This window comes from Myotis daubentonii, chromosome 13 (genome assembly GCF_963259705.1).
Source record: "Myotis daubentonii chromosome 13, mMyoDau2.1, whole genome shotgun sequence".
Lineage (NCBI taxonomy): Eukaryota > Metazoa > Chordata > Mammalia > Chiroptera > Vespertilionidae > Myotis > Myotis daubentonii.
The window spans coordinates 47,758,082-47,782,433 of record NC_081852.1 but is presented as its reverse complement, the minus strand read 5'-3'; the positions used below and the strand labels follow the sequence as shown (position 1 = coordinate 47,782,433).

At 38.8% G+C, this 24,352-nt stretch overlaps 1 protein-coding gene across 2 annotated transcripts; it reads left to right on the top strand.

Moving 5' to 3' along the window:
- Window positions 1–1,786: 1,786 nt before the first annotated feature.
- Window positions 1,787–23,851, top strand: PCGF6 (polycomb group ring finger 6). Of its 2 annotated transcripts, XM_059661273.1 has the most exons (12): window positions 1,787–1,894; window positions 8,661–9,252; window positions 10,154–10,253; window positions 10,344–10,440; window positions 11,248–11,303; window positions 11,405–11,464; window positions 12,261–12,369; window positions 14,405–14,432; window positions 17,154–17,252; window positions 19,938–20,024; window positions 21,393–21,437; window positions 22,630–23,851. In XM_059661273.1, the coding sequence occupies exons 2-12, from the start codon at window positions 8,893–8,895 to the stop codon at window positions 22,684–22,686; spliced, it is 1,098 nt and encodes a 365-aa protein (XP_059517256.1). In that variant the 5' UTR covers window positions 1,787–1,894; window positions 8,661–8,892; the 3' UTR covers window positions 22,687–23,851. The 2 variants fall into 2 exon arrangements, with proteins under 2 accessions (XP_059517256.1, XP_059517258.1); XM_059661275.1 differs by lacking the exon at window positions 21,393–21,437.
- Window positions 23,852–24,352: the final 501 nt, after the last annotated feature.

Below are 24,352 nucleotides of genomic sequence, written 5' to 3'. Positions count from 1 at the left end.
TCTCACAACTCTGTGGGATAGGTGCAAACAAGAAAAGTGAACCTGAGCCCTAGCTGGTTTGGCTCAATGGATAGAGCATCAGCCTGCGGACTGAAGGGTCCCAGGTTCGAATCCGGTCAAGGTCACATGCCTGGGCTATGGGCTCAATACCCAGTAGGGGGCGTGCAGGAGTCAGCTGATCGATGATTCTCTCTCATCATTGATGTTTCTCTTTCCCTTCTTCTCTGAAATCAATAAAAATATATATGAAAAGTGAACCTGAGACATTGGGAAGATCTAGCACAATTATTCAGGTCATTGGTTTTGAGGTCTTACTAGCTTTCTTTGACCCTGATTACCAGCTGAATCACCTCGCGCAAGTTACTTACCTTACCCCAGTTGCCCAATTTCTAAAATAAAGACAATAATAGTACCTCAGAAAGTTGTGTGGGGATTAAATAAGGTAATGTGTATATGATACCTAACACAATAAATAGCTAGCTATTGGTTATTTTTACTTAAAAAGTTTTCTGTAAATGTTAAAGTCCAGTCATGATGTTGATGGTGATTTCAAGACTGTAATAGAAAACTAATCTAATTGGATATGCAAAGTAAGATTATGAAACATGGGGTGTGGGGAGGGAGGAATTAAGCAAGAATTGATTAGCATTTACTTAGCACTGACCAAGAGAGAAAGAACCTGAATCTGATGGTACATGCTTATGAGATGGAGAGGATTCATCCTTTTCCTCAGGATCATTCAACTAATTTTTCTGATTCAGTTTTCACTAATTGGTAGTTCATAATTAATTAAGTACGTAGATGAGCGATGCCATGAATAATAAGCCCAGATGTGTTTTCTGTTCCATGGGAAGATGTTTTCCTCCGTTATGAATAGTAAGTTAACATTCTGATGCATACGTGAGTCTCTCGAATCAGGCCCTGGAAACTGGGTCCACCTGTACAGCTGAAGCCCAGACACTGGACACAGCTACCCACTTTGCCGGGAGCCGGTCCATGATTGCTGTTTCAAGGGACCTGGCATATGTGGCATACGGTTCTTAATATGTTTGCTCACCTTCTTGGCGCTGTGTTTTAACCAAGGTCACCTCTCCGAGAAAGGTTGAATCCCAGGTAGGGATTTTCCCCTGAAGTTAGGGAGGGAATAAAACCCCTCAACTAAGTGCCAGGCGGGTAATTAATCCCTTTAACTACGAACAATCATGCTTAAACTACATAATCTTTTCTCCCTGGAATGGAGATAAGAAACGCCCTAACCTTTGTAATAGAGATTGATAGGATTGAATCAACTGGTATAAATACAGTTGTAACAAGACAGAAACACACAGAACTTAGAACAGAATCAAGAAGACAGAATCTACACGGAGCCTAGAGACAGAAGAACTTCGCTGGAGAGAGCATGCCGGAGGATCCTGGAGAGGGACTGGCCTCGGAGCCTAGAGACAGAGCCTAGCGGGAGAACATGGCAAGGGATCCTGGACTGAACCTGACTACAGAGATTGGCAGGAGAACCTGACTGGAACCTGGACACTGAACCTGACTGGAGAGCCTAGACAGAACCTGGCTGGAGAACCTAGCGAGGGAACATGGCTACAGAACCTCGCTGGAAATCCGAAGCAGAACCTCGCTGGAGATCCGAAGCAGAACCTCTCTGGAGAACCGGGCTGGAGATCCTGGCTAGGCTGCTGATCAACTGAACCCTGTCTCCGTGTCCTTCCTTCTTCGCCGACTCCGTCCACACCTTTGGGGAACCCCTGGACCCGCTGGGGCAGGACCCCGGCACCACTTCTGCAGGACCCACCTTTTACCTGCTCTGTCATAGCGTCTGAGTTGAGACTTCAGCTGAGGTTACTTACGCCAAGTAGAGTGGTTTTTCTATTACACTGTGATAGAGGTAAGTGTATTGAATGCCTGCAAGGCCCACTATTATTTTTTGTTCTCTTTTCCCCTTCCTTTCTGAGCTCTACTTCCATTCTCCTACACTCTTCTTGGGATGCTTTAAGAGTGTCCACCTGTATTTTGTCCCTTCATAGAAGGGTTACTCTCTCTCTCTGGATGTTTCTCTTTCTCTTGGATGCTCTTTCATTTCACTCTAATGCAGCGGTTCTCAACCTGTGGGTCTCGACCCCTTTGGCGGTCGAACGACCTTTTCACAGGGGTCGCCTAAGACCATCCTGCATATCAGATATTTACATTACGATTCATAACAGTAGCAACATTACAGTTATGAAGTAGCAACGAAAATAATTTTATGGTTGGGTCACAACATGAGGAACTGTATTTAAAGGGCCAGAAGGTTGAGAACCACTGCTCTAATGTATCTAGAATTAGATTTTTTTCCTCTATATCGTGATTTGCCTTTTATATACCCATTCAATTTGAATTTTTTTTTTTTTTGGTTTGGACGTTTGGCAAGTATTATATCTATAAATATATCCTCCCCTCTATTTTTCCCTACTCTTGGATTCTTAAGATGTAGGTATTACACTTCTATCCTCTAGGGTTTTGTTTTTGTTTTTTAATATATTTTATTGATTTTTCACAGAGAGGAAGAGTGCCCGCAACCAAGGCACACGCCCTTGACCGGAATCGAACCTGGGATCCTTCAGTCTGCAGGCTGACGCTCTATCCACTGAGCCAAACCGGGCACGGCTATCCTCTAGGTCTTTTAATTTAATATGTTCATGTCTACCTCTCCCCGATACCTCCTAAAAGAGTTCCATAACCTGATTTTTCGGTGTAGTAAGTCATTCTTGGCCTAGATCCATATTGCTACGTAACCCATTTATTGAGCTATTTACTTCAACCATTTCATAGCATTTTTTAATTAGTTCTTCAAGATTTATTGTTCCTGGCACTTTCCCTCCAGGGAGCATGCCTGTGTCATTCCCTTCCCCTCTCTGTCCCCCACAGGCATAAATCCCCTAACCTCTAAGAGGTTCCATAAGATTTGCAACTAGGGGAGCAATGGGCAGTGGCAGCTCATCCCAGACTAACCCCCTGAACTTGTCTCCAAAGTCCCCTCTGACTTCCCAGCAAGCCAGGGCAGCCCAGCCTAGGCTCTCCTTGTTTCACTGTCCTAAGTACATTTTTTTTTTTTTAAATATATTTTATTGATTTTCCACAGAGAGGAAGGGAGAGAGACAGAGAGTCAGAAACATATATGAGAGAGAAACATCGACCAGCTGCCTCCTGCACATCCCCTACTGGGGATGTGCCCGCAACCCAGGTACATGCCCTTGACCGGAATCGAACCCGGGACCCTTCAGTCCGCAAGCCGACGCTCTATCCACTGAGCCAAACCGGTTTCGGCCTAAGTACATTTTTGCTGCAGCTGACAAATTCTTGCTTGCTTTTCTATACTTCATCTCTTTTTTTTTTTTTTTTTTTTTTTAAATATATTTCACCGATTTTGTACAGAGAAGAAGGGAGAGAGATAGAGAGCCAGAAACATCGATGAGAGAGAAACATCGATCAGCTGCCTCCTGCACATCCCCCACTGGGGATGTGCCCGCAACCCAGGCACATGCCCCTGACCGGAATCGAATCCGGGACCCTTCGGTCCGCAGGCCGACACTCTATCCACTGAGCCAAACCGGCTTCGGCTATACTTCATCTCTTGATTGAAATCTTTTCCCTCAAGAAGACAAGAACCTAGGTCTCCTCATCTCCCTAGTAACACTCTAACTACTTGTCATTTTCCAGGGCATGGCTTGGCTATTTGTAATTGCACTGAAGACTTTAAAAAAATATTTAGAGCCCAGCTGTGTGGCTCAGGGCTTGAGCATCGACCTATGAACCCAGAGATCATGGTTTGATTCCTGGTCAGGGCACATGTCTGGATTGTGGACTCAATCCCCAGTGTGAGGCGTGCGGGAGGCAGCTGATCAATGTGTCTTACCTCTTGTAGCCACAGAGCTGATCCTGTGGGTTGCTGAATTATAATATAATTGCAATATAAGTGGTATTCACAGCCTGACCAGGTGCACTGAATGGGAATGAGAGACACTTACGAATCAAAATGGGGGTTTGGGTGGATGCCAATGACTGAGTTCCCTGACTTACCAAACCCCAAATCCAATGAAATTCTTTTGCCATTAAAAACAAAAAAAAATGATTTATTGTTTCTGCTTCAAGTAATCCAGTTGGGGTAATTTTGTTCCCCCCTTCCTCACCCACACCAGGGGGACATTTAACATATGTCTAGAGACACTTTTGGTTGCCACAACTTGGGGTGGTGCTACTGGCATCTAGCAGGTAGAAGCCTGTAGTGCTGCTAAACTTCCCGCAGTGCACAGGACAGCCCTAGCCCCACCACAACAAAGTATTATCGGCCCCAGAATGTCAGTAGTACCAAGGCTGAGAAATCCTGATATAACCAATATGAACTCTCTCTCTTTTTTTGTTAATCCTCACCCAAGGATATTTTTCTATTGATTTTTAGAGAGAGTGGGAGGGATGGAGGGAGGTAAGGTGTGAGGGAGAGAGAGAAAGAGAAAGAAACATAAGTATGAGAGACACAATTGGTTGCCTCCTGCACACACCCTGACCAGAGCTGGGGATCGAACCTGCAACTCAGGTATGTGCCCTGGACCAGGAATCAAATCCTAGACCAGGTGTGGGCAACCTTTTTGTGAGTGTGTGCCAAAACCAGCAAAATCACTGACTCAAAATTCTTCTGCGTGCCAACCCTAATTTTTTGAGAATATGTGACGCCTACTTGATATCTCTTAAGGTGTACGTATGTGAAGAACCTTGAAGAAATAATAAAATTCATTCAAGCGACAAAAACACAGTGTATGATGGTGAAAAATACATTTATTTTTTAATGTATACATGTACACTGATAGTCCGACAGAAAACTTTATGACTCCATTTGATATTATCAGTGGGACTTTTGCTGCTGCATCACTGATGACAGAGATTTTACATCAGGTTTATATTTCGTGACCTTCAGAGATATGCACGAGCTACTACTTTCATCCATCAGGCTACTCCTATTACGAGACTTAACAAAATTAATCACTGAGAACAAAGATTCACAAGCGTATGTGGATGAAAACATGGAAAGTAACGCTGTTGCAAAGTTTTTTAAACAGAAAAAATTTTCTGGAATGGCATTCCAAGTCCTCAATAGTTCATTTTCAACACTTCTCTCTGATACTCCTTTCTCTAATCGCTTTTTTTCAATGTTTTCCAAGTCAACTCTAAGGTCAATAAATTTCTGCTTCCAAATTGAGCTACTCTGAAATTCAGCCAACTGCATTTCAAAGTCAGCCATGTCTATCCATGAAAACATTTGTAAGTTTAGTTCCTCCAGTTTCTTGCTTTCTGGAAACCTCATGAATTTTTGCTGCCTCTTCCAGTCTCTGAATTTCGCAAATCTTGAGAAGAACTGCTCAATAGTTGACTCGATGATGTTTAAAAACAGCTTTTGGCCAAAACCGGTTTGGCTCAGTGGATAGAGCATCGGCCTGCGGACTGAGGGGTCCCAGGTTCGATTCCGGTCAAGGGCATGTACCTGGGTTGCGCGCATATCCCCAGTAGGAGATGTGCAGGAGGCAGCTGATCGATGTTTCTCTCTCATCGATGTTTCTAACTCTCTATCCCTCTCCCTTCCTCTCTGTAAAAAATCAATAAAATATATTTAAAAAAAAAAACAGCTTTTGAAGGCTTTGACAGTCTGTTCTGTCATCTTTTGGGAGGTCTTTGATGTGCCTCTTGAATTTAGGGAAATATCTAAATCTCTCACCATCCACATCCCTCTTAAAGACTTCCAGTTTCTTTTCAAAAGCCTTTATGTAACCAAACATAACATCAAGTGTCTTGCCATTTCCTTTTAATTTAACATTTAAGTCATTCAAATGTTCACAAAAATTGTAAATGGAAGATTATAAAAGAGGGTTTCGTGTGCCAGCAAAAGTTACTGGCGTGTCATGTTTGGCACGCGTGCTAGGGGTTGCCCACCCCTGTCCTAGACCCTTGGATGCTCTAACTGCTGAGAATACCAACCATGGCTCTTTTTTTTTCTTTGAGGATATGTATTATCTTACTTAAATTACCTTTCTATCTGATGTATTTTATCTGTTTCTCTAGTCTAGGTTGTTCACTTTCTTACTTTAATGGGAGTTGCACCTCCTTCTGCATCTCATTACTTTTCTCCATGATTTTGTATTTGTGGATATCATTTACTTTGGCTGATGTATATACCAGAGGGAGTGGCTGAAGCCCAGTATTGGGAAAAGGTGAGGGATGCCCCAAAAGGGATTCATCGCCCTGTTTGCTAACCCACAGGCACACATGTGCACACACATGTCCTCAGGCTTTCACCGTTTTTACAGATCTTTCCGTTAGAGCTGCATAGTACTCCATCTTGTGGATATTCACTTGTTTATTCATTTACTCTCCCATGCATGGGCATTTAGCTGGTTTCCAGTATTGTGCAATTACAGTGTTGCAGTGAACAAGCTTTTGCATATTTATTTTTGTATTTTTGGATTATATCTTCAGAATAAATCCTACATGAGTGATTGGTAGATCAAAAAATAAATGCTGCCCAGAAGTGTGGCTCAGTGGTTGAGCATTGACCCATGGACCAAGAGGTCATGGTTCGATTCCTCGTCAGCACACATGCCCTGGTTATGGGCTTATCCCCAGTGGGGTTTGTACAGGAGGCAGCTGATTGATGTTTTTCTCTCTTTGGTGTTTCTATCTCGCTATCCTCCCTTCCTCTCTCTAAAAAAAACAAAAAAAACAAAAAAACATATTTTTAAAAAAGATAAATTATGGCCTAACCAGTTTGGCTCAGTGGATAGAGCGTCGGCCTGCGGACTGAAAGGTCCCAGGTTCAATTCCGGTCAAGGGCATGTACCTTGGTTGCGGGCACATCCCCAGTAGGAGATGTGCAGGAGGCAGCTGATCGATGTTTCTCTCTCATCGATGTTTCTAACTCTCTATCCCTCTCCCTTCCTCTCTGTAAAAAATCAATAAAATATATTTTTTAAAAAAAGATAAATTATGCACGTTTTCTCAGACATTTCCAAACTGTCCTTAAGATTTCTACCAATTAGCAATCCTATCAGCAGTGTACAAAAGTGACTGTTTACTCACAGTCTCATCACCAGAATGTTTTGTTACTTTTTAATTTTTTGCCATTCTGATAGGTGGGAATGGTTTATCATCATGACTTAATTTATATAGAGTAAAATTGGATCTTTTTTTTTTTTTTTGCGTGCAGTTCTGTGAATTTCAACACATAGATTTGTGTAACCACCTCCACTCTCAGGATACAGAACCATTCCATCACTCTAAAAACTCCTTCATGCTGGCTCTTTGGAATCAAATCCTTCGCCCATCTCTAACCCCATTGATCTTTTCTGTCCCTAAAGTTTCAACCTTTCCAGAATGTCATAAAAATGGAATTATGCAATATGTAACCTCTTGAGACCAGCTTGTTTCACTCAGCATAATGCCTTGGAGATTCATTATTGTTTAACTAGAGGCCTGGTGTACAGATTCGTGCACCGGTGAGGTCCCTTGGCCTGGCCTGCAGGGATCCAGCCAAAACCAGCTCTCCGACATCCCCTGAGGGGTCCCGGATTGCAAGAGGGCACAGGCCAGGCTGAGGGACCCCACCAGTGCACGATCAGGGCCAAGGAGGAACTACGGGAGGGCTCTAGAGGGTGTCTGGGCCCGTCTGGCCCAGTCCCAATCGGCCAGACCCCAGCAGCAAGCTAACCTACCTCTCTGAGTGTCTGCCCCCTGGTGGTTACTGCGCATCATAGCAACTGGTCGAAAGAACGGTTGGACACTTAACATATTAGGCTTTTATTATATAGGATTTCCAATGTTTCATCTGTTTTTTAAAAATATTTTCTTGCCAAACCGGTTTGGCTCAGTGGATAGAGCGTCTGCCTGCGGACTGGGGGGTCCCAGGTTCGATTCCGGTCAAGGGCACGTACCTCGGTTGCGGGCACATCCCCAGTAGGAGGTGTGCAGGAGGCGGCTGGTCGATGTTTCTCTCTCATCGATGTTTCTAACTCTCTATTCCTCTCCCTTCCTCTCTGTGGAAAATCAATAAAAAAATATATTTTAAAAGAATATTTTCTTATTTGAGAGAGGAAGGGAGAGGGGAAGAAAGAAACATCAATGATGAAAAAGACAAAAAGGAAAAGAATAAAAAAATAAAATATGTGAAAAAAAATCAGTGATGGGTGAGAATCATTGATTGGCTGCCTCTTGCACACCTCACACTGGGGATCAAGCCCGAAACCTGGGCCTGTGCCCTGATGGGGAATCAAACCGGGGACCTCCTGGTTCATAGGACAGCGCTCAGTCACAGAGCCACATCGGCAGGGTTATTTTTTCACCTAGTGAAGAATATCTGGATTGTGTATTGGTTTCCTAGAGGTGTCAAACAAAGTACCAAATTGTTCATGTGCTAGTGTATAACTATATATACACTGCTAGTGTATAAGGATATAGTGCCCTGTGATCAGTCATGCTGACAAAATATTGCTGTCTGAAAGGGTACCAATTCAGTCGTTTTTAAAAGGCAGTGAAGAGAGCGCCAGCCTTTCAAAAGAAAAATTAGTTTACAATTCTCTTAAACACGTTAAGCGCCATGTCCATCGCCGGTGACTTGTCACTATACTTTCCAGAGCGGAAGACAGAACAGGCTTGGCGCTTAACGCGTTCAGATGCGGCCTGCAAGCCCCGCCCCATACACCTGAGCGGCTCCGCCCACGCCCTGGCTTAGGTGAGGCTCCGTGGACCACATTTCCCAGCGGGCCCTGCAGCTCTCCGCGCCTGCGCACGGCTGCAGAGGCGGCTGGAGCAACTCCCGCGCTATCCAGCCGCCTGGTCGCTTCTCGCCTGGTGTCTGACCTGGGCATGGAGGGGGTCCCGGTGCTGACGAGGGCTAACGCGGCCGCTGCCAAGGCGGAGGGAGCCGCAGCCGTGCCGCCCCCACCGCCCATCTCCCCTCCTGCCCTCACCCCGGCGCCCGCAGCGGGTGAAGAGGATCCGCCGCCTTTGCCTGAGGAGGGGGCTCCGGGCTGCTCGGGCTCCCGGCCCCCGGAGCTGGAGCCGGAGCGCAGCCTGGGCCGCTTGAGGGGCCGCTTCGAGGACGAGGACGAGGAGTTGGAAGAGGATGAGGAGCTGGAGGAAGAAGAGGAGGAGGAGGAGGAAGAGATGAGCCACTTCTCGCTGCGGCTGGAGGGGTGCCGGCCGGAATCCGAGGATGAGGAAGAGGTATTTACAACCCAGGGGCCCGCGCCGCGGCCTCCCGCGAGCCCCCTGCTCGTCCCGGCCGAGCCCCCTGCTCGCCCTGCAGCCGTGGGCACTGGCGTCGACCTCCACCCGCCCTTGCCTTGCCCGCCCGGGCACGTGGCGCGGAGTGGCCTTTCCCGCCCCGATTCCTCGCGGAGTCATTTTGTGAGGTTCCTGCAGGTCACTTAGCCTCGGCGGGTCCGACTTACTCGTTCTCTAATGATTGAAGCTACTGCGTGCCAAGCGGGTGTGCGCCCAGGATACCGCGCTCCTGCCACCCAGGAGCTCCCAGTGCGGACAAACCCTTCGCCGCCTAGCCAGTCTCTTATTAAGGAGAATTTTTTGTTTTTTAATGTGGTAGCGCATACTTCTTCATGTTGGGTAATAGTGCACCTAGCCGATCAGAATTACTGTGTTAAACTCAAACCTCCGTATCTGGAAAGTTTGCCCATGTGTAAAGTAACTCATAAAGTAAAATGCCCCTCATCCGGCAAAACGCGGTATATCCAAAAGAACGGGGTGTATTTGAAACATTGGTTGATATCGTGTTATTGTAACTTGCAGCCCTTTGAAGGGTTGGAGGTACTGTCACATGTTTTTATGTTGCAAAGTAAGTTACATATTGGTTATAAGGAAATTGTGGGATGATGGTTTTAAAATTTAAGAAGGTAGGCCCTCGCCAGGTAACTCAGTTGGTTAGGGTGTCCTCGCGCTATGCCAAGGTTTCCGGTTAGAGTTCGGTCAGGGCACATACAAGAAGCAGTCAGTGAATGTATAAAAAGTGGAACAACACATCTATGTTTCTCTCCCTCTGGAACCAATAAACAAAATAAAATTTGAGAAGGCAAGGACTTGTTTAAAACTATCTCCATTGCATTTGCAGCGCCTGATTAATCTCTCTGAGCTGACCCCATACATCTTGTGTTCCATCTGCAAAGGCTACTTAATAGATGCAACTACCATTACAGAATGTCTTCATACATGTAAGCATATTGTACACATTTCTGAATAATATATTCAAATTTTGAAATGTCTTGAAAGCATCCTAATGTAAACATTTTCTTTTTCAACAGTTTGTAAAAGCTGCATTGTCAGACATTTTTACTATAGCAACAGATGTCCAAAATGCAACATAGTAGTACATCAGACACAACCGCTTTATAACATAAGGTAAGAGGAATATATAAGTGCAATTTATATTTTTAAGTATACTTTTTCTAAAAGCTTGAAGTTGTGTTTTGGGGAATATATTCTTGACCCATTGCAAAATTAGAAGAAAGGAAAATATCTATTCTTTAAAGAAACACATATATAGAGTACTTACTGTGTACCAGGCACTGTGGTATCTGCTGGGGACTTGATTTTAAAAAAAAGGAAGCACGGAAATTTTTTTCCTGAAGATATTAATTGCATCACTCAAGTTAATGAGGCCAGTTTAGGCTTGTCATTTTCAGTATATTTAGAATTCTACTTTCTGAAAGTGATACCTGAAAAAAACTGGCCTCTTTAGAATAGCCTGTCTGTCATAGGTCATTGTGGCTTATTAATCAGATTTTCAGTTCATGATCAGTTTCCTAAGGAAAGAAAAATACCAAACGTGGATTGCCTTAGTTTGTTCAGCAAATACTATTACGTTTTCACTACCTCCATAGACGAGTGCTTTGCAGATGATACACAGAAGTTCAAAATACAGTATCTGCCTTTAAGCTTACATTCTTATCAAGGGAATAAAAACAGCACACATGGAACGATTTAGCAAACTGTTGAAGAATCTTTGATTACTTATAATTATGATTACATATAATTCCTTGAGGTTCTCTTAGATGAGAGCCATGAGTGCGACTTAAAAGTAACTCACCTCTAAGAAAGGAGATACCCACTCCCAAGAGAAAACAGTACTTACAAAGCATCATTCACTCTGTACCAAAATACATTTTTCTGAATTCTGAGGTATTCTCCATCCTTTCCTTTTATTAGGTTGGACCGGCAGTTACAAGACATAGTGTACAAATTAGTGATCGATCTAGAGGAAAGTAAGTTTATTTTATTACATAGTTATGAATCCCAGAATCTCTACTGACTCTACGAGTTACATTTAAAGTGTAATTTAGTCTGTGTTTTATCATTTTTTTAGGAGAAAAAAAGCAAATGCATGATTTCTATAAAGAAAGAGGTCTAGAAGTACCTAAACCTGGTAAGTTTGGGTGTATACTATCATGTATTTATACATTAAAGAACACTTTAATGGTAGCAGGTTATTTTATGATCAAAGAGAGAAACATTTTAAAGGTAATGATATGGTATAATCCTGTTTAATTATTTATAAGAATTAAAAAGTACAGGTTCTGGAGCTGAATTGTCTGAGTTTAATCCTAACTCTACCATGTTACCTGTATGACTTTGGCAAATTACTTCAGTGTCTCAGTTTCCTCAATACAAAGCACTTAAAACAGTGCCTGGAACATAGTAACTGCTCAAACATTAGTTTGAATGATGATGGTAATGTCACAGTATGGAAGTGAGGTGGATTTGAGTTTAAGTCCGGGTTCTTCCACTTACTATGTGGATGACTTTAGGCAAATTGCCTAATCTCACTAAACGGTAATCTTGTTTCTTTACAGTTAAAAAAAAAAGTAGCAATAGTATCCATGCCATGGAATTATAACAAGGATTAAATGAAATGATGTATATAAAGTGCTGAGCATGAATGAGTCCTGAGCCCCCTGGCACATAGTACTTGTTTAGGGTTATTTACAACTGTTGCTGTTACGATGAGTTCTCTCTCTCTGGTCCTGATAAACCAGCCGCCACATGTCTGCCTTCCATTGTGGATTGGTCCCCAGGCTTGCCTCTAATTTCACTGGCTATACATTGAGTTCTTTATGATCTTGTAGTTAACATAGTTATAATACCTGTGCAATTACTTTTCAGAGATCTCAATTTATGAAATTTTTATTCTAACTTAGCTTTTTTGTTTGGCTATCAAATAGCTGTTCCACAGCCAGTCCCATCAAGCAAAGGAAGATCTAAAAAAGCCTTAGAATCAGTGTTTCGGATTCCACCTGAACTTGATATGTCTTTATTACTAGAATTCATTGGGTGAGTACCCTAAACCTTTCTACCTCTTAACCTTAAAATAAAAAATGTTTAAAGTCCCAACTGTTATGAAATCATCCTGAACTTAAGTAAAATCAAATTTTTCTGATTTCCTTTTAAAAATTATTTATGAAATATTTAAGACTTAGAAAAAGATCTAATACCCACTTGTATCTCCACCATCGGACTCAAGAAAATAAACCATGCCTTAACGAGTTTGGCTCAGTGGATAGAACGTCGGCCTACAGACTGAATGGTCCCAAGTTTGATTCCGGTCAAGGGCATGTACCTTGGTTGCGGGCACATCCCCAGTAGGGGGTGTGCAGGAGGCAGCTGATCGATGTTTCTCTCTCATCGATGTTTCTAACTCTCTATCCCTCATCCTTCCTCTCTGTAAAACAATCAATAAAATATATTTTAAAAATAAAAATAAAAGAAATAAACCATGCTAAGATGGCAGAAGCCTCTTGGCTACCTGTTCCTGTTCACTCTACTTTCCCTTAGAGTTTGATAACCACACTCCTAAAAGTAATGCTTGTCATTCCCCTGCATTTTTTATGTATTTGCCAGTGTATCTATTCCCAAGCAATATATAGAATTGTTTTTGCCCATTTAAAAACTTCAAATGGCCTGGATGGTGTGGCTCAGTGGTTGAGCATCAACTCAATGCACTAGGACAGTGGTCGGCAAACTGCGGCTCGCGAGCCACATGCGAGAGGGCACTCTGCCAAGTTGCTGCTGTACAGGGTGTGGGAAGCAAACACAAGTGTGCAGAAAACCAGATTCGGAGTCAACAGTTCCCCAGCAACAACATAACCCACAGCTGAAGGTGGAATCACGCAGCCCCACGAGGAATCGGGCTCCCTCCTCTCTGGTTTCAGGGTGTGCCACCCGAGAACCACCGCTGCCAAGTCACTGCAGCTCAGCAGCTCCTGTGTTAAGCGTCTGCCCCTTGGTGGTCAGCGCACGTTATAGCGACCAGTTGGACAATTGGACACTTAGCATATTAGCCTTTTATATATGTAGCTATCCTAAAAAGTTAAGATTTCTAATAAATAACCATGACTTCCCCAAAGCTGTTGATGCGCCATGCAAAGCTGCATTACCAGCCAGATCCAGTGCAAGGACATATAATAAGACAGTTTTGATATGTCCAAATCTAACAACTTTAGTAGTTCTGAAATTGGAAACTCCTATAAGATACTATTGCATGTTCCAACAGCTTTGCCAGAAAAGAAACACAGAGATAATGGAATGGGTTTTTCAATAAAGGGCAACAACAAAAATAAATAAATAAATAAATAAAAAGAAAGGAAAGGAAAAAAGAATATCATTTTAACTTCTGGAAATATACGAAGTAGTATAGCCCCGCCAGTGTGGCTCAGGTTGAGTGTCAACCTATGAACTAGGCCAGTGATGGCGAACCTTTTGAGCTCGGCATGTCAGCATTTTGAAAAACTCTAACTTAACTCTGGTGCCGTGTCACATATAGAAATTTTTTGATATTTGCAACCATAGTAAAACAAAGACTTATATTTTTGATATTTATTTTATATATTTAAATGCCATTTAACAAAGAAAAACCAACCAAAAAAATGAGTTTGCGTGTCACCTCTGACGCACGTGTCATAGGTTCGCCATCACTGAACTAGGTGGTCACAGTTGAATTCCTGGTCAAGGCACATGCCCAGGTTGTGGGCTTGATCCCCAGTGGGGGGCATGAAGGAGGCAGCTGATCAATGATTTTCTCTCATTGATGTTTCTATATCCCTTTCCCTTTCTCCCTGAAATCAATAAAAATATTTAAAAAACAAAACAAAAACAAGGTAGTATAAAATACCACTGCCTTTTTTTACCACTAGGTGGCAGAAATGACAATTAACTACATTTATTTATATCCTACAGGGTTAGGTATCCATGCTTTTTAAAATTAAAGTGATGTTCTTTAAATGTTTATATTAATGTTATTTTTCTGTGTTAGGTGGTTAAACATATAGTTTAAAGTATTTTATTGATTAATTTTGCTTTCATTTTTCAGTGCTAATGAAGGCACAGGACATTTTAAGGTATTTTACTTTTATTTTTCATTTACTTTACAAGAGGACCCTGTAACAAGTTTAAGAATCAGATATGCAATCGTATGGTGATTGTCTTCAGTTGCAATAAAGAGTATTTTATAAATAAAAGTTTTTGAAATATGAAGTACATTCAGTAATGCTCTCACAATAGGTTTATGAGAAAATAGTTATTAAGTAGGAAATTGTTATTAATTCAGACTGTAGTCTAAGGAAGAATAAGTGAGTAACTTTCAAAAGTCTAAAGATAAATGTTATCTTAATTTGGTGATAAAAAATGTTTCAAAGCATTTTTTACATAGTTGGCATTTAGAGTTAAGTATGAGCTTAAAATTTCATTTGCATGTAACATTTTTAGCTCAAGTTAACCTGCCCCAACTTGTAACTTGGCAAGCTTATTGTTTTTCTTTTAATCCTATATTTATAGTGGAGTTCTAGTTACAGATTTTGATATTTTAACTCAGTATTCTCTACTACCTAAAAAGATGTGTTTATATCTTATCTTTGAATTCAAATAAATATATCTGACTAGAATGATTCCTGGTTATTAAACTTTTCACCATGTAGATCTATAGCATGAAAATTATAAACCTATTTGTTCAATTTAAAAGCAGTAATTTAGTTTAGAAAAGTTTTTAAGCTTTTAATCATGCAAATATCTTAACATACTGAAAAGTAGGCAAAATAAAACTTTCATGAATGCATCACCTAGCTTTACCAATAAACTATGACCAATTTAATGTCATATACTTCCATCTACTTACCTTCCTTCTGGTATTATTCTGTAACAAACCCCTATCATTTTGCTACTTCATTTGTAAATATTTCCATATTCTTAAAAAATATCTTTTTTTAATGACCATGTATCATACCAAAAAAGTTACAAAAATGCAGTATCATGAAACATAAACATACAGTGTCAGAACTATTCTAGATTAAAGGAGATGACAGAAATATGACAATAAAGTGCAATATATGATCCTTCATTAGCAATAATTCTTAAATGCTTCCTATTCTGGGCACCCTCTCTGCTAGTGCCTGAAAAACACTGTCAGGAATTGTTACATACATCATATTACTTTCCTCATGATAATTCTATGAGATAGAGCCATTATCCCTATTTACAAATGGGAACATGGAGGCACAGAAAGGTTCAACAACTTACCCAAAGATTTGTAGCTAGAAAATTACAGAACCAGGGTTTAAACCCAGGTAGTCAGCCTGTCTTTGGAATACCTGCACTTAACATCTGTACTATCTGCTACACTAAGGTAATAAGGGATAGCTCTATTGTCAGGGAAGGTCTCCAGAAACCAAACTACAGCCCTGGCTGGTGTGGCTCAGTGGGTTGGGACATCTGCCTGTGCAATGAGAGGTTGCCAGTTCAATTCCCTGTCTGGGCACATGCCTGGTTGTGGGCTCAATCCCCAGTAGGGGCATGCAGGAGGCAGCTGATTGATGTTTCTCTTTCCCTCTTTCTTCCTCTCTGAAATCAACAAAACGATATTAAAAGAAAATAAAGCTGAGCACTGTCATAGGGAAAAAAAACATATGCCTCACCTGCCTAGATTCTCTTGGTAGCCATTCTGGGCACCCTCTCTGCTAGTGCCAGAAAAACACTGCTCAAGTTTTTTAGTTCAGATTACCTCGACTTTTCATTTGCATTAGATAGAATCCTTAAAATGTCCTCAAAGAGAGTGACTGGATAAGTATTAGTTTCTATGTCTTTCCATCTGTTACCTCAGACCAGATTCCAGCCATGTATGTCTAGATGTTAATCTTTTTATTTTCCACTGACAAAAGAAAGTTCTTTATTACAGAAAATTTCAAATATACAAAAGTAGACAGAATCTATAATAATAAAAGCATAATATGCTAATTAGACCGGACGACCTTCCGGATGAAGCTGGGGCTGCGAGGGCTGAGGCAGCCGCTGCAGCGGTGGGAGCCAAGCCCCTTGCATGAATTTTCGTGCATTAGCCCTCTAGTAGTATAATAAATACCCATGTACACATCACTCAAATCATTATAAACTTATGGCCAATCTCATTTCATCTATGCCTTCACCACTTCTCTTATTCTCATATATTTTGAAGCAAATCCCAGACTATATCTCAGTGTATAATTCAGTTTGTTTCTAAAAGATAAGAACTTTTTACAAACATAATAATGATACTAATGTTTTAAAAATTAATAGTAATACCATAATCAAATATCCACATTCTATTTAAATTTCCTACATTGTCTCATTAAAATTGTTTTATAGAATAGTTTAAATCAGTATCCAAATAAGATTCATACCTTATACTAGTGATTGGTTGATATATCTCTTATTTATAACCCTTACATCTTTTTTTAGTCTAGCAGTTTCGCCTTCATCTTTTTTTTCCTTAGAATCTTTTTGTTGAAGACACCTGGTTTTAGACATTTAATGTCACTCTGTCAATAAATTTCCCTTTACGTTTTATTGTTGATGAGGTAGTAAAATAAACCAGTAAACCTTTCTATTAAAAAATTGTTAATATACCTTTCAGAGAGGGAAAATTAAACAGAAAGTTGTTTTTTTCTTTGATAGATAAACTAACTCAAATTTTGTAGTAATTTTCATAAATCTGTTGAATCATCTTTGCTATAAAATCTGCTTTAGGGTTTATACATTTATGTATACTTAATCTGAAAATATTTGTTTACTCATGCATTTATTTTTTGTAGCCATTGGAAAAGAAGTTTGTCCGAGTTTCAGGAGAAGCAACTATTGGGCATGTAGAAAAATTTCTCAGAAGAAAAATGGATCTTGATCCAGCTTGTCAGGTAGAGTACATTTGTGTAAAAGGACAGGTAAAGATGTGAGATTACCTTAGAAAGAATTGTCTCTAGGATTTCATGCAGTGGCTTTTGTCTTATGATATTGTAGATATTGTATATGCCAACTGATACTGGTACTCAGTGTTCCCATGCCAGCTTCAATCACATTTGACTTACTGTCTATTTCTCCCTGCCATTGATACCATATATAAGACACCTAGAAAAGTGAAATACCTATCTATTATAGACCCTATTCATTTTTTTAAGGATTGAGAGTATTTCCTACTCTAACTATATAATACTTTCTTGTTGTTGTAAAATGAAAACCTCAATCCTAATGTATTTTTTAACATAAAGTGTAATTATACTCATAGATCTAATGTGGGCCAGTGAAAATGCACATTTATATAATTTTGCTGTTTCATTAGTCAAATTTAAAAGGGATTTTTGTTCATCATGTGTAAAATTTCACAGAATAATTTTTATTTAAAATGTCTATTTGCTCTTTAGTAAATTAATAGATATTTTAAAGCTGGCTCAAATTTTGCTGGTGTTTTTACTACCAATATCTATTCTACTAAATATATATTAAATATATTAAATCCAATGAAATGTGACTTCTCTTACCGAGCTTGACATAATGCTGGCTTATCTCATGCATCTGAAGTTTTTCACGTTGTAGCCATAACATATTTGAGGTTATTCTTAGTCTTTTGGTTAAAAATAGATAGCTATTTAGAGACTTCTGGACAAAGTATTGTGAACAATCCCATAACAGTCTATTGTTTCTAAAAGCATAAATCATAAGACTTGAACCTGATTTTATAGAATTAACATAGCATGCAAAAGCGCTTTTTCTAGGATATAGATTATATCCTCTGGCTAGATATTGATCAGAGCATAATTACCATTTATAAGTTTCACATTTGGTGTTTTAAGAAATTTAGTTGCCAGAGCTCTAAATTGGTTATATTGTGTAAAAGTGTGACTTTTTTTCTTCATGTCATAGAATTCAAGGCTTTTAGCATTTTGAAATAAAATGATAAAAAATTTGTTCAACCTTTAATTTTCTTTGTCAGCTCTTGGCTCTGTAGGTAGATATTTCTTTTCTATTCAGGTACAATACAACTGGTAACATTCATAAATTACCATTTCACCAAAATGTTAAAATAATGGAACAGAATTGTCAAATATGCAGACTTGTTAACTTATGTCTAAAATTATTAAACCTTCTAAATACAAAAGAAGTAAAAAGAGTTACTTCTATTTTAAGCAAAACATGGAGTTAGTTAACCATTAACGTAAAATTCTTGGTGTAGCCAGTCACTTGGCCTGCTATGCTGATCTTTAAACCAGTTCGTTCCAGGTAGGAAATGTTTGCTTTGTTTGCAGACATCTGACCTTCATATATGGTTATTTACTAGCAGGAATGAATGGTTACTAGAGGACTGTTAAATGATGAACTACCTTTAAAGTTATTTGTGGCAGATCCAAATAAAAAGAGAAGACAGTGCTGAAAGACAGATTGTGCACACATTGTATTTGTGTTAATAAAACCATAAAATTTTGCGAAAAAAAAAAGTATTATGAACAGAGGCAACAGGACATGGTAACTGATTGAATGTGAGAAGAAAGGAAAAGGAAATTTCGGAATCAGAGGTGATATTCTGGCTTAGAGGACAAGGAGAAATTTCATGCCATAAACCAAATAAGGATGTTAGGAGATGGAGCAAATTAAGATATATATAAAATTAGTAATAAGACTGTTGAGGAACTGATCCCATTTAAGGCAGTGGGAAAGGAGCATTCAATGAAAGAGAGAGAGAAGTTAAAAATTTGCTTTTCTATGTTAGCAAGTAAGTATACTGGAATTTTATTACATTATACTATATAACTGTATAACAATATTCTTTCTAGAATATTCTGTATAAAAGTAGATTTGTCTTAGAGCTGTGACATTTCTAAAGGGCTAAGAAGCCCTCATTAAGATTATTCCATCCAGCCGAAACCGGTTTGGCTCAGTGGATAGAGCGTCAGCCTGTGGACTGAAAGGTCCCAGGTTCGATTCCGGTCAAGGGCATGTACCTGGGTTGCGGGCATATCCCCAGTAGGAGATGTGCAGGAGGCAGCTGATCGATGTTTCTCTCTCATCGATGTTTCTAACTCTCTATCTCTCTCCCTTCCTCTCTGTAAAAAATCAATAAAATATATTAAAAAAAAAAAAAAAAAAAAGATTATTCCATCCATAAAAAAGGTCCCTTCATGTATACTTTGCTGTTAGACTTTCCACTGTTGGGAAATGAGATATACCTTCTAAGAGAATTATTCAAATATATAAGGATTGCCCTTTTAAACATTAATACACTTAATAATTTTATCTTGGAACTATTTAAAAATATACTTTTCTGCGCATTATGCTAAATACATCAAATGTGATTTAACTTGTTCTCAGAGATTCGAGGAAATCATTTTGATTACTGGCTGTCCTGTGCTGTTACCTGCTATGTCCTCTGAGGCTCTTTTCATTATTTACTCCTATAAAAAATTTCTAACATCTTTCTTGAGAGTGTTTGATCCATCTAAAATAAAACAGCTAAGTGTAGTATGGAAATAATTATGTTGATTTTTCCTAATTTTTTCATATGGTTTTTTTTTAAGCAGTAAAGCATCTAATACTTTGTTTGCCTGTAGGTAGATATCATTTGTGGCGATCACTTGTTGGAACGCTATCAAACTCTAAGGGAAATTCGACGTGCTATAGGTGATGCAGCAATGCAGGTAGGTCTTAGACCTTATCATATTTAGTGTCTAACAGGCAAGTTATTTGATGAAAAAAAAAGTTCCATGTTATCAATAAAATTCTAATAAATATTCTACAACTTTCTTAAAATTACCTGCACTATAAGTAATAAACTAAAATTTATTGAATGCTAACTGTTGGGCAATTTTTTAAATGGTTTATATGGATTAGCTCTTTTATTCCTCATAATTCTATGGCATAAGTATTCTTTTCTTCCTATTTTATTTTATTTATTTATTTATTTTTAATATATTTTATTGATTTTTTTACAGAGAGGAAGGGAGAGGAATAGAGAGTTAGAAACATCGATGAGAGAGAAACATCGATCAGCTGCCTCCTGCACACCCCCTACTGGGGATGTGCCCGCAACCAAGGTACATGCCTTTGACCGGAATCGAACCTGGGACCCTTCAGTCTGCAGGCTGATGCTCAATCCACTAAGCCAAACCGTTTAGGGCTCTATTTTATTTTTTATTAAAATATAGTTAATATATGCCCTGACCGGTTTGGCTCAGTGCATAGAGCGTCAGCCTGCGGACTCAAGGGTGCCGGGTTCGATTCCAGTCAAGGCCATGTACCTTGGTTGCGGGCACATCCCCAGTGGGGAGTGTGCAGGAGGCAGCTGATCGATGTTTCTCTCTCATCAATGTTTCTAACTCCCTATCCCTCTCCCTTCCTCTCTGTAAAAAAAATCAATAAAAATATATTTTTAAAAAAATAACTAAAATATAATTAATATATAATATAAATTATTTTCATTAAATAGAAGGAAGCCAAGTTACAGAAAGGATATGTAGTAACTTGCTCACAGTAACTTAGTGAGTGAGCCACGGCTCAAAATGCAGGCAGTTTGATTCTAGAGGCCTTTGCTCTTTTTTCTCTGTCTTCATACTACAATAGAACTTTGAAGACCACTGGGCAAATATATCTGCAAGGACATTTTTGTATAATGTGAAATCTCCAAGTGATCGCTGGCCAGGCCTGGGGATCCTACCCGTGCATGAATTTCATGCACTGGGCCTCTAGTAAATAATATTTATATATTAATATACATTTATATGGAATTTAAGTATAATGGACATATAGATATAAATTTGAATTATAAGTAATTATCTGATAAAATGTGATTTTATAATGTATTGAAGTTTTGTGGTTTTGAAATAGCTTGTAAGCTGTATTTTCAGTTTTGTATCTCTACATATCAATATATTATTTTGCAAATGTTTTTCTTTCTGAAATGTAATTATGCAAAATTTTTTTATCTAAAATGTAATTTGTATTCATGTAAAAATGTTAATAGAATCTTTCTATTTGTTTTATAATACAAATTCATTTACTTTGATTAGGCTAATTGGTCTAGAGCAGATCTGATGCTCCATGGGCCAAACATGGTATGGAATTATGCTTTATTTGGCTTATTTTGTGTTCTAAATTATTTGAATTTAAATTCCTTTAACTAGGCATGTGTTCTCTGATTTACTGCTGATCTCAACATTCCTTATTGACTTACATGCTTAACTTACATGTTCATTTGTTACTTTCCTGGCCCTTGTGGGCATTTGAATTTGTGAATCTTTTTCTAGAATTCTGGTGAGTTTTCATTAGAGTCGCCAGGAACAGAAACCAGATTGCAATGAGTTGAGCGGTGAATGAGAAATAAGGAAGTAGAGCCATGGAAAAGCTTAGCAAAGAAGAAAAAGAGTAATAGCTAGAGCAGGATTGGAAATGCAAGGCATGCATGCCGTCACTCTTCTTTGTTGCTCAAAGTAGGCCAATTGCTTGTGGCACACTTTCCCAATGAGTCTTTCTTTTTTTTTTTAAGCTAGTTTCATAATAGATTAGGAAATAGTACCTTAAAAAGTTGGATTGCTTGCTGGATGCAGCCTTGGTAAGAACACAAAAAATTAGGACCTGATAATACGATAGGAGATAGACCAAAAAAAGCAGATAAAAAGACTCAGAAGTACAGTATCTGGAGTCATTTAGTATAGGGTTAAGTTTTCCAACACCCCCTGAGTGAGGACATCGCTGTGTTACAACACAGTATAATTACTGTTCATAATGAAGACTCTAGATATCAAAAGTTAAATTGTACTGAACAGTTTTTAAGGAAGAAGTAAACTACATGATATATTTAATGGATAAGAGTTCCAAAGTTTTCCCACTTACACTATTAGTGAGCTGCATTTATGTGGAAATGAATATTTAGCAGATCCATGATGCTTGCTAATAACTGAGTCTTTTTTTAGGGAAGCCCAGTGCCTGGATGGTCTGTTTAGTCTGTGTAGAAGGAAAGGCGTATTTCTTTTCGTTCTTTTTGGAGGACTGTTTAGCCATAAACAACTCGGGCTAACTATGGATAACTGGTAGTTTCAGAATTGTCTCCTGAGAGTTATTAAAAGGCATATTGACAGGGAATGTAGGTGATGAGGTGAGTGAATAAACAAGTTTATTTATCTTGGACCCTTTATACTCTTTAAAGAATTTCACATTAGTGTTGGGTTATGAAAAACAAACCATCTTTGATTTGATTATTTACATAACTATTTCAAATAACTGCAAAACACTTTTATTTCTTTTCAGGATGGTCTTCTGGTCCTTCATTATGGTCTTGTGGTTTCTCCTCTGAAAATTACTTGAAGATTCTAAGAGTATCAGGAGGGAGGAGAGAAACAAAATAAGGTGGCTTCTGCAGGCTTGCATCTCACCAAAGATTTTTATGAAATGTTATTGCTGCCATTTTGTGCTAAGACATAACATCTGTTTTCAGCACCAAGCATCATAATATTTATAAGTACAACTTGGAATGCTAGAATGTATCTGTTTTACTAGCAACTATATAGAAAAAGCATCCATAGCTCAGGGGGAAATTTTCAAAGTACTGAATTTTTAAATTTCTTGTGATTTCAAATACTTCAATAATGATTTTGCTTCCTAATCTTTTATGTAAATCAGTTACTACTTCCTTCATTGAGGTATATCCTTTTTAAGTTGATGGTTTGGATTCGGCTCTCTGGGATGGTATCAATAGGGCAGGAAGGAAGTATGCTTTTAAAATGAAGATTCAAAGCCAGTCTTTGTTAAACTATACAGACTGTACCCCTAAAACAAAGATCAAAACTATCGGTCACTTTTGTGTGTTGCCATCGTATTTTGAACTTGTTTTTTTTTTCTTTTCTTTTTTTACCAGCAACACTACTAAAGAGTTGTTATTCACTTCTAAACAGGATAAATTACCGTTATTCCATGTGAGGAGACTATCTCCTGAATGGCTTATGGCCCATACCATAAGCCTTCAGTATAATAAAAACTTCTTTAACATATCTTGCAACAAGGCGTGCCTCTTTGCAACAGATTTTTATTTCTAGAAAGTTAATTTGATTAACATTCATTTCATTTGAGTACGTAGTATGATAAACAATACCTTGTAATGGCACTGCTTATGAAAGTAATAAAGATTTTGAGAAGTTTACAGAATACTTATTCATTTTTTCCTCAGCAAGTCAGTTTAATGTTCATTTTTCCATTACTTTGTCACTGGGACAAAGAATACGGGTGTTTGAGACCTCACTCACTTGTATATAGATTTCAGTTTTAAACATTATTTTGCCTAAGATTAGCATTTTGATAGCTTCCTAAAATAAATATTTTGTAGACCCTGTTTCACTACAAAATTTGCAATTCTGCATAGAAACAATTACAATTGGGTAAAAATTGGCAATTGTTTTATACAAAATTTGTTAATTGTGTATAAGTTTCTTCTAACATTTAATAAAAAGTTTAAATAAAAATTTATTTTAACCTATTTTGAAATGTTTGTGCTTATTGTGGTTTAGAAAAACAACAACAACCAAAACTGTTTAAGAGATGAGGTATTGAATCAAAGTTGAGTTTTGCTGTCAAATAGATATTTTATAAATTTCGTTACCTTAACTAATTATATTAGATGCTGTTATTTGACAATGGGCAGAATAGCAACTATGGAATTCATTGCCCCTTAAATATTTTTTGCACAAATTACTTAATATTTTTACTCTTGTCCCATGTTAACATATGTGTGTCAGGGATTCCCTAAGATGATGCTCAGGTTCAGTGGTTCACTAGAAGGACTCATGGAGCCCAGAAAAGCTATTATTTTCATATTTATAGTCTATTAGAGTGAAGGATACAGATTAAAATCAGCAAATGGAAAAGTCACATAGGGCAGAGTCTAGGAGAAACCAGGCACAAACTTCAGTTGTCCTTTCCCTGTGAAGACGCAGGGACAGTTTAATTCTCCCAGCAGTGGTATGTGGCATATACAAAG

Excerpts from the sequence above, each read along its gene's own strand:
- PCGF6 (XM_059661273.1), top strand. The coding sequence starts at position 8,893 with ATGGAGGGGGTCCCGGTGCTGACGAGGGCTAACGCGGCCGCTGCCAAG. Across the intron at positions 9,253-10,153 it reads AATCCGAGGATGAGGAAGAG|CGCCTGATTAATCTCTCTGA; the intron begins GTATTTACAACC and ends TTGCATTTGCAG. Across the intron at positions 10,254-10,343 it reads TACAGAATGTCTTCATACAT|TTTGTAAAAGCTGCATTGTC; the intron begins GTAAGCATATTG and ends CTTTTTCAACAG.